Source organism: Echinops telfairi, unplaced genomic scaffold (genome assembly GCF_000313985.2).
Source record: "Echinops telfairi isolate 266 unplaced genomic scaffold, ASM31398v2 ScPeMD7_2;HRSCAF=8, whole genome shotgun sequence".
NCBI classification, from domain to species: domain Eukaryota; kingdom Metazoa; phylum Chordata; class Mammalia; order Afrosoricida; family Tenrecidae; genus Echinops; species Echinops telfairi.
In genome coordinates this window covers 24,582,992-24,593,809 of record NW_022103898.1, presented here as the reverse complement: position 1 = coordinate 24,593,809, position 10,818 = coordinate 24,582,992, and the positions used below count along the sequence as shown (strand labels likewise).

At 42.5% G+C, this 10,818-nt stretch overlaps 1 protein-coding gene across 2 annotated transcripts in view; it reads right to left on the bottom strand.

The window, feature by feature from the left end:
• Positions 1-218: 218 nt before the first annotated feature.
• IGF1 (insulin like growth factor 1) overlaps positions 219-10,818 on the bottom strand; it is a 78,798-nt gene continuing 68,198 nt past the window's right edge. For both annotated transcript variants that reach the window (XM_045291669.1, XM_004700349.2), the window contains one exon: positions 219-439. In XM_045291669.1, the coding sequence (XP_045147604.1) occupies positions 414-439 (26 nt within the window). In that variant the 3' untranslated portion in view covers positions 219-413. The remainder of the gene's footprint in view (positions 440-10,818) is intronic.

The following is a 10,818-nucleotide window of genomic DNA, read 5'->3' as shown; positions in this document are numbered from 1 at the left end:
GAGAGACAAAATTAGTGCAACTGGATTTGTAAAACATCCATGCATTTGTGGCTCTTGAGTGGAAGGGACTATATGCATGTATCGAGGCACATACATACATACATATATATATAAGTGTATTTCTCTATAGAGCATTATTGATAAAGGGTCAACAACAATCCACCAATTCCAGGGCCATCGTTGCAAGGTGCCAACTTTGAGCAATCACTCCTAAAGACCACAGTTGGAATGTTTACTTGCGTATTTCATTGGGGGGAATGCCCGTCTTTTGAAATGTGACCAAATGTAATTTTTGGTAGATTTCCCAATGTTGAACAGATCACTTCTGCAGAAGATTCTGCAGGTGGGACATCACTCTTCACTCCTCCAGGGGGTCTTCCTACATCCTGTAGCTCTTGTTTCCTGCATTCCCTCTACTTGTGTTCTTCAAATGTACTTCCTATTAAAGAAGAGAGAAAAAGTTAACTTTCATTTGATGAACTTTTATGTAATTGTTGATACCTAATACTGGATCTTAACCTCAGGCCCTTGTGTTTCTGAGAAGAATGTACACTGGCCTTTAGTTAATACTGTGGCCAAACTTTACCCAGGCTACCTCTATGGACTCCTGATGACCCAGCGATGAGGCTGCTTTGATCATCACACGAAGAGGCATTCATCAGTGACAAGAAGGGGCTCCCAGAAGTTTTCCCTTTGGGTCTTGTAATAACATTTTCAATGAAGGGAAAAAAAGCCAAAGCCCGATTCTTTGATCATCTTCTGTTGTTCCAGTATAAGCTTGTACTCTTAATTTTTGAAGCACAGAAAGTTTTCTTTGACAAACTTTTCCTTTCCTTTAGAAAGAGGCAGAGTTGTAGAAGTGGAAGATTAGGAAGTTTTATATTGATTTAGAAATATGTAAAATTCCAAACTTCTTTGCTTTTTTGGCATGGCATATTAAGTTGGGTTCAATTTAGCCTTTGCATGTTCTGGCTACGTCAGCCTGGATAAATGACCATCTCTTTGTGCCTCAACTTCTCTATCTACAAAATTAGGATGATAACGTTATTTTTAGGTGCTGTTGAGTTGGGTTCCAGTCCTATCAACCGTAAACAGCACAGCAACTTTAAACGATTAAGGAATACATCACGTGTGTAAAATCATTTGAAACAGGCCTGACTCACAGTAAGCATTAGCTTTTGTATATATTTGTTCTTCTTGTAATTATTCATCCCTATTTCACAGTAACCATCTCTGCAGTAAATGCTCTCAGTTTGGTGCCACCAATCACTCAACAAGAAGCAACACTAGAGGGAAAGAAAATCAGCAGCAACAATATTCCAAGGAATGTTGAGTTTTGTTGGGAATATGTAGTACATATAGACTTTGAGAGCGGGACTTTTCTGTCTGTTTACTATTACCATCCAAGTGCCTAAAACAATATCCAAGATGTGGCAGGGACTCAATACATATTGGGAAAATGAATTCAATAAGTGAATTGATGAGTATAAGGGGCTCTCTGATGGATGGTAGAATGGTCATTATACTTTTCCCATGGAGATGATTTTGTCCTTTACAATATTTTAATAGCAAGCTTTACTCATAAAACAAGGATGAGAAATAACATGGAAGAGGACATGGCATTTATCTGCATGCATTTACACAGCTTCTGCTATTGATTTCACATCTAAGCCAGAGTTCTAGAAGGCTGGAGTGGGAAACTTGGCATAAGGAAGCACAGTGTCCTTCTTCTGCAGAACATGTTTCTATCAAGAATGATAACAAGATTTCTCACATGGTGGCTGAAATTCCCACGCACTTCTTTCTCACCTCCCTGCTGTCAAGTCCATTCTGACTCATGGTGACCCTACAGGACAGGGTTGAACTGCCCCATTTGGGTGTCTGAGCTTGAAACTCTTAGAAAGTTTCATCTCTTTCCCCTCTGAGAAACTGGTGGTTAGAAGCTAAGGGACCTTAGAGAGAGCCTTCATAAGGGAGACCCAAGGCATGAAAGAATGAGAGGTTTTAATACTGAGAAGGAAGGGAAATTCCTTTCCCTGGAAATACTTCTAATCCCATGAGACTTATCATATTTGTCAATCTCTCTCACGCACGGTTTTCAGCTCTACCTGAAACATCACAGTCATCACAGTCTTTCATGAAAATTTTTCCCACCCTGAAAGTTGACGGTCAATGTTATATATTAACTGAAAAGAAGGGAGATGTTTATAATATGGTGTTTAGAAAATATTGTGGAGAAAATGCTCATTCAAATATTTATGCAAAACCTTATGTAGGGTAAGTATGAGGTGAGGTCAGCTGGATGTCAGTTGGGTTTGCTTTCTTGGTCTTCAAGCGGAGATTGCAATAATCGAGTGGGATGAAACTGGACATTTGTATATGCTCGCTTGAACTGCCATCTGCTCAGAATTCAGGCATTTTCCCTTCAGATATGATACAGCTTTTACCAAGTCTGCTTAGTATATTTGTTGCTATACACAGCATCACATGTTAAGCCAACAGTAAACTCATCTTCCCATTTTTTTATTATATTCTACTTTCTTAAAAGAGTTCTTTAGAAAAATGAAAGAGACGCATATGGATGGATCACTTGTGTTCCCAAGCTCCTTGAAATATTTCTCTTCACTTTCTTAATGACACTGCTAATAGTATGTGGCTCATCCACGTCCACCCACAGCTGTTATAAAGGGTGTCACTTCTCTATCAAACCACTCACTGAATGAACGGAAAGGAAGTAAAATACACTAATTTTAACTTAACCTTCTCTTCTGTTTAAGAGGAGCACCCTTTCAGAAGTATGTTTCTAAGAATCTAGATAAACCTAATACTAGTAAAATGCTCAAGAGTTAAGTGTTGGAAAGGAAGGGAAAGCTACATGAAGTGTATATTCCTCAGTCTTCCTCTGAAATCTAACTGATTTCAATGTCCTAGAAAAAAAACCATTTCGTTATCTTCTGGGCTTCCTTTGTTCAATTGATTAGGGCCGGAGCCAAAAAAGGGCCCACCCCAAAGATCAGCTTTTGAGATTTGTTTTCTTTTCTCTCAAAGCCGAGTGTCAAGGTGTGAAATCTGCCGAGGGATCCTGTGTTTTCTCTGGGTCGGCCTCAGCATCGCAACAAAGCAACAGACAGCAACCCTCTGGCATGAAGCTAACGCTGCTCCCAGTAGCCAACCCTGCCCCAAGTCGCCTGGCGCCCAGGCACACCCCTCGACGGCGGAGGCCATTCAAAAGCAGCTGCATGTCGTCTGCTTTGTATTGGGCTCTCTTCCCAGGCTTTCTGCACATGGGTCTTCTTTGTTGCAGACAATGACAGTGACAAAATAAAAGCATTCAGGGACTTGGTCTAGGCTGCATCTGTTGTTTCGTTCATTGTCTTAATTGAATTATGCTGGCCACGCGTGACAAGTGGAGGCTGCAAGTGGAGGCATGCTAGAAGCAGCTGCGGCGCTGGCGCCCACTTTCCATGCGCTTCTTGAAGGGTTATGAAACTGTCCCACGTTGGGCCAAGCAAGAATGTTTCACTTCGATGGCTTATCCAAGACAAACAAAGCAGCTGAAACCGTTTCTAGTATACAACTAGACAGATTTTTGAAAGGAAAATGGTAGTGAGTAAATATTCTTTCCTATTGACACTAGACAAAGTAAGAATATTAAAAAAATGTAACTTGGTCTTCTGAATGACGAAGGTTGGCGGAGTAAATTTATCTTTCTAAAGGAAGAGTTAGCCATTTCCTTGGGGAATAAGTGTGAGAAGGGCCTAATTTGTGATATACTTTAATTACACTCTGCGTACCATGCACGCACAGGTAATTAGGAAACTAGGAGATGCCCTGGAGAAGCCATTAACACGCTCCTGTGATCTCCTGGCTGTTACCTGAGATCCAAACTTTCCTTGGACGGTTACCCACAAACTTTTTGTCTCGAATGATCATGGAAGGCTAATAAAGATGGCAATACTAATAAAATCGTGGCTAACATTTGTAGTGTGCTTGACATTTTACAAGATGATCCCGCCAGATCCTTACAAAACTTTGTGAAGTGGACGTTATTTGTATTGGTTTCATTTTACAGGCCGAAGGTCACTAAAGCTTAGTGACTTTCTGGAGGTCACATGGGAACCAAGTGATAGATAATAGGACTGAAATAATTACAGTTCACATTGATCATTTCTTTCAACAATGGGGACTCTATTATGCATCTTAATTGGATACATTTTCTTCACAAGCTTTGGGGATGGGTATAGTGTCTTGCCAAGAAGGCCTGCTAGCCTTGTCAGGTAAGCATTGGTCTATTAGTCACCAGCTGCTCGTCAGGGTCAAGGTGAGGCTACCGGTTTCCTTAGAGATTCACCTATAAGGAGTCAGAATCAATAGATGGCTAGGGGTTTGGATTGCTTTATCATGTCTTGCCTCTTTTGGCTTGAGAAAAATCTGAAATTTAGAAAGCTTAAACAAATTGCTTTATTTCTTAAAGCTGAGCTAAGATAATGGTTGGAATTGGACCTGCTCTTTCTGGTTCTGTAGCACACTCTGCTCGAGTGCCTTCCCAAGAGGCAATGCGCTATCTGGCGCCTTCCACTCCTCACCTCCTTCTGACCACAGTAGATGATAACGTCACTATCACAACCCAGATGTTGGCTGATACTGGCTTAGAGAATAAATAGTTCAGTGAGGACAGAGGACCCTAAGTTAGGAACATGGCTGCCCTCTTTTACCAAAGGTGTGAGTTGAAATAGTTCATAGGATTGTTGGTAGAAGATTAGCAGAAAACAGTATTGTTAGTTGCCAGGCGGGGAGTTTTAACTCTTGGTGACCTATGTGTAACATAAGGAAATTTGACCTGGTTCTACACCATCTTTATGTAAAAACTAAAACTAGATTCCTGAATATAATAACCCCTTATTTTCTCCCTAAGAGATCCTTGATGACACAGTAGGTTGGTGGTTCGAATCCACCAGAAGCTCCATAGGAGACTGATCAAGCCATCTTCTGCAGCTGTAGAGATTTACACCCTTAGAAACCTCATGGATCCGATCTACTCTGTCCTACTATAAGTTGGAATTGACCCAATAGTAATGGGTTCTTTTCTCCCTGCCTATCTTTATGAGATTTTGCCCAAGAGACAAACATCTAAAAGGGTGTGTGTGTGATAATAGGCTCTTTAAATTTCATGGAGGAAGCAGTTATGTTTTCAATAGTCCATGTTTCCAGATCCACCCACTCCAAAGAAGTTAAGTATTGTGTGACAAACAGTCTCGGAAAAGCCTGACGCCATTTAAGAAATACTGTCCAGAATGAGACGTTAGCAGCCGATTGTTAAGCATCATAAAGGCTTAACTCAGCATTGGCTTTCTGCCTAAATGGATAAAATGGGAGGGAATAAAGAGTAGCTATCTTATTGGTGAGATGGTCCAGATAATCAGCAATTTACTTGTTGACAACGATGTGCTGTGGTTATATTGTTGGTATATTCTGGAGACATGTGACATTACAGAGGGCAATTTAGATGACTCAATATCAACTGTGATGTCCCTCCAGTTCAGGGAATCACAAGTTCAAATTCCAGGAGTGTTAAGTCAGCCTTTCACCTCTGAGAGCCAGAAAGAGTTGGGGTCATGGGTTCTACTAAGCCCATTGGGATGTAACTTTTAAAACCAAACACAAGCGGCACATTTTGAGAGGCTCATGCACCTCATATGTGTGACTGCCACTTTGACAATTAGTACAATGTTGGGCTGCTCAGCGTCATGCTTTTTCTGGAAACTGCCTCATCCTCTCTTTTGTGGTTACTGTAGGAATGGCCATTTTTCCAATATGAATCTCTCCCCTGACCATTGTATGTTAGCCTAGGTTGGGTGCCTTGCCCAAGCCAATTAATGAGTGTAGGGGCAATCCCAAGACAGACAGACCCATTCCAAGGAAAATTGGCTCTCCTCTGTTAGCCAGCTTTGGCTCAAGGGCTCTCTGACGGCTTTGCTAAGTGTCCTTTAGACTGTACAAAAGCCTGCAACAGTGGTTCTCAACCTTCCTGATGGAGCAACCGTTTAATACAGTTCTTCATGTTCTTATTTTCTTCATGAAAATAAAACTATTTTCATTGCTACTTCATAACTATCATTGTGCTACTGTTATGAATCAGGTGACCCCTGTGAAAGGGTCGTTCAACCCCCAAAGGAGTCATGACCCACAGGTTGAGAAGCACTGGTCTAGAACATTACCACCGAACCCTCTCTCACTATGTCCTTCCGCTGGGTGTCAGACTTGCTTTATGGTCCGTGAGCTGGCTGAGTCTTCCAAGATCCTTTACTATTTCCATCCACACAAGCATTTCCCTTAATTAGTTCTTTGTTCATTTAACTCCATCTCACCTGCTGCTTCTTGAAGGACCATGACTCACACCTCTGAAGGGGGTGCTAGTTCCCCTCCCCACAGGAGTTATTTGCCCTTGATCATCACGATCATTGATTTCAGTCTCCTCTTCCTGTAGAATGTAAGGGTAGGGCCATAGCACCCCTAGCCCAGAGTGTTGTTATGGTTGCATGTGATGACCTGTACACATTGACCTGGCGTAGAGAGACTGCGAGCTTGTAGGTAAGGGAGCTTACTGCTTCACGGTCACTTGGTTTAGGTTCATGCTGTGAGCTTGACTGTCAGCCGTGTCAATGTCTTCAGGCTTCTGGTCTGTCAAGAGTCCATTCTGGTTCTGCCTTTGTGAAGAGTACAAGCGTGCTGCCGATTCAGTCATGTCCGTGTTTCTCTCCCCACTAGGGGGGCCCTGTCCTTGAGAGCAGGTAGCATGTGTTCTTCATCTCAGTAGCCAAGCCAGAAAACACTTGCTAAATTGATTTCAATTTCCTGCAGGCGCGGTAGAATAGAGTTGAGGTAACAACAAGCACTCTATGACTACTTGCTTCCTGCTGCGTTCTGTATCAGGACCAAAGAGCACGGAAGCCCTCCTTCTATGAAAGCTGACACGTGGTGGGTTGTGATACAGAAAATATGGATGGAGACAAGCAGGAGAGAGAGTTGTGCATGGCAAACACACTGGAGTCCTTTTACGGTTTGGGATCTGAATCTGCCACTTGCCACAGCAAGATCTCAACGTTTTGCATCTGAACGGACTTCCTTGGAGTACAAGATTATGGTGAAGATTAAATGAGGTAATTCGTTACAGATTTTACTGCAGGGCAAGAGCCTAACCAATACCAGCAAATATTATTGCTTTTTTGAGTTCGCACTACCGCTAACATACTTCCTATGTCTGGGGCTGCTCTTTCTCTAGCCAAGTGGAGAGGAGGAGAATTGCGACCTCCTGGATGATCAGAAGAATACTAAGACAGTAGATGTATAAATCCATTTCCTAGTGACTGATGCGTCCCTGTGTGGTGAACATGGTTAACATACTTGGTTGCTAACTGAAAGGCTGGTGGTTTGAGTCCCAATCAGAGACAACTCAGAAGAAAGGTGATCTATGTCCCCCAAATCAGCCATTGAAAGTCCTATGGCGGATAGATAATTCTACTTTGACATGCGTGGGCTCTCCATGAGTTGAAGTTGCCTCGAAGGCAACTGGTTAGTGCATCCCTTATAAGTCCTTGGGAATCAGGAACCATGTATTTGTCCCAGTGTTATTTGAAGATTGCTCTGACATGACAATTGTTTTTACTCTTGGGAACACCAGCTGATTCTATTTCAAATATCCCTGCCTGTGATGTAAGAAATCACTACCAGCATGGTTTAGAAGTCAGGGTGGTGGCGGCGGTGGTTGTGTGTGTGTGTGTGTGTGTGTGTGTGTGTGTGTGTTGGGGTTGGGGCAGGGTATAACTGAAAAGAAAGACTGAAAAAAACAACAATTGCTTAAAGTTACTTTCCCTTGCTGGCAAAAGATGCTTTATGCTGCCTTTCGTCGTTTTGAAGGATGTTGTAAAATTCTTTAGGGTTCAAGGACGCTTAGACTGTTGATTTTCTGGGTAGTTTGTTTGTTTGACTGTTTGTGTTAGTTTTGAAATAGAAAAAAACGTTTAAGCGCACTATCTTTCCCAGAGGGAGTTGACTTTGGAATTGCTGAAAGGTTCAAATGGTATGGTATTTAAAAAAGTAAAAAACCAGATTCTAGCAATTTCACTGATATGGCCTAAAGATGCAGCACATTCTTACCTAAACACTCGACTTGATTATTCACTTTTCTCTTGAACTCCCAGAATGCCATTGTTTCATCCGACATACATTTATGTTCAGAGAACTTAACCAGTGTGTGTGGTCACTTACACACGTCTGAGAGCAGAGGGAAGTCGAGGCCTGGCCTTTTGGTGTCACTGGCATGCAACAGCTGTGAGTTCACCGGGGTAGGAGGAAAGGGTGTGGTCCTCTTCCACTCATTCTTTGTAGGTGTGACAAATCTGGGCAGAACACTCCAATTCTGGGTTCTGAATTTTCCTCCTCACTGAGTTGATAGACATTTTGGAAGTTTGGCAGCTCTTCTGAACTTTTAGGATGAACAAAATAACAATATGACAAGTTAAAGTGATTTGCATCCGTTTGAGGTTGAGGGGAGCCTTCAGTCTATAAAAGTAAACACGCAGGGTGCCAGCCAGTGCTTTTCCAGGGCAGAAAGCACAGCACAATAATTCATGTGTGTATACGGTTTTAGAAAAATCAGAATTGCTGTGCTGTGCCGAAAGTATCTTCACCTCCTCCTTGGTGCCCAAAGGACCTCTACCTTCATCCGGACTTTTTTTGAAGAAGGAAACAAATGTCAGTAGTCACAGAGAGAAACTAGAGCCTTTAATAGTGGCCTCGGTTAGCCAATACTGATGGAATTTCAATTACCACGTTGTAATTGATTGATTAATTCATACCTTTGATCTCTTTAGTCTTGGAATGTCCCATGAACTCTTTAGCATACCACCTTGGCACCTTGGCCATAGGTTCTCAAATTTACAAGAGTCCACTGATGAGGAATCTGTACCCAACCCTTAACTTGCCAGGGTCTTGCCCCTAATCCTTGGAATGTTTGTCATGCCATGATTGCTATTGGCAGCTGTGAAAATAGCACATCATATTTTTACAGATGGCAGTGATGACTGGTCTTGATTATTTAACCTCTTAGTGTTAGCCAGCCAGAGGGCTCCATGTGAACACTTACACATAGTTTACACAGTTTTGTAGCACATTTGGCATATCAATTCCAGCTTAAAAGTCTGGGTCATTCGGTCAATTTGGGCTCGATCTACAATGGCTTGGCCTCTCATTGAAGAATGTGCAGTGATTTTCTCACAGAGACCGATTGCCACAATGCTTACCCTTTTGCAGGTCTTGCTTTGAACATTATCTCTCCCTATGGAAATTCTGATCGTGCCAATCAGGAGCTAAGGAGAACAGTTAGTAAATATATGTTTCTTCATCTGACCCAATGGGGATGAAAATGCATGCTGAGTGGATGGAAATGAAAAGTGTATAGCTAAGGAAGAGAAAAGCAGTACAATGGGCATTTGATAATTGTTCTCAATATCTGCTGTTTTGATTTTTTCCCCCTTGAATTCAGAATGGAAGTCTTATCATCTCATTTGACTGGATAGAAATGGGATAGCACGAAAGCCATTAAGATTTCTTCCTTCCCATGAAAGACGAATGAAAAGTGCGTGGGCACAAGGGAGAGCAGCTCCTAATCCAGTTATAACCCTGGGGGTGGGAAAGCTGGTTTGGGGTTTGAAGGTTGTCCTTTTATAAAAGTTGATTTGTCTTGCCTACGGCCATACCCATCCCTATTTTTCAAAGGAATCGGTAATCACTGGGTTTTGCATGTGGAGGCGGAGAATCCAAGTCCAGCTGTCATCACAGTCAGCTGTCCCATGCATGGCGACCCCACGTGTCAGAGTGGGGCTGTGCTCCACAGGCTTGCCCAGGCTGGGTTTTCAGAGGTGGAGCACCAGAACGTTCTTCTGAGCTGCTTGTGGGTGGACTCAAACCACCCACCTTTTGGTTGGTAGCCGAACGCCTTAACCATTTGTGCCACCCAGGGAGGGACAGGGTCAGCACATAGGCTTAGACATTTTCAAGAGGATAGTCCAAAAACATCGTCAAAGGTGGGGAGGTGGATGAGGGGCTTCTGCTTCACCTAAAATGATTAATCTGTTCCCTACTACCCGAGTCTTCCATTTTAATATCGGAGTACCAGCTATGTCCAGGATGTTAAAAGTGAGCCTCCTGTTCTCGAATTGAAAAATTAGTAAAAGGTAAAGAGAGTAGAATGCATCTTTCCCTTTGAGTGTTTCTGCACATGAGAAACTGCAAAATACATTACCTAAGAAAACCGTGATCCCCTTGAGGGGCGGGGAAGGTGCAAGAAGTTAGAGGAATAAGAGGGGAGTTGCTCTGTGTGAACCCAGGTCTCCGCCGCCTGTTCCACCCTTACATCCTAATCGTACACACATTTGAAGCTGTATGAGGTTTTGTTTGTTTTCAAGAGATGTTTGAGAGAAGATCAAATGCTTGTGAAAGGCACTGGATCGGCAGCCCTAGAAACTGAAGTGTCCCGGAAGCTGTGTGAGCCCGGAAATATCCCACATTTCTATTTACTTTGGCAATTTTACTTAAAACTAGCAAGATTTTAATTTTCCTCAGGCACTGTGAAATGAAAACACATACTACGTTTGATTTTAACTGGTTGAGAAAAATGATGGTTTTTCTGAAAGTTCATTCCATGACCTCCAAGTCCAAGTTAACAGTTCCTCCCAGGGGAGAGCAGAGCCTCTCATTTAAATTGGAAATTGGCCACAGAACCAGGGGTTCTCTGGAAGGCATGGAGTGCTCTTCTTC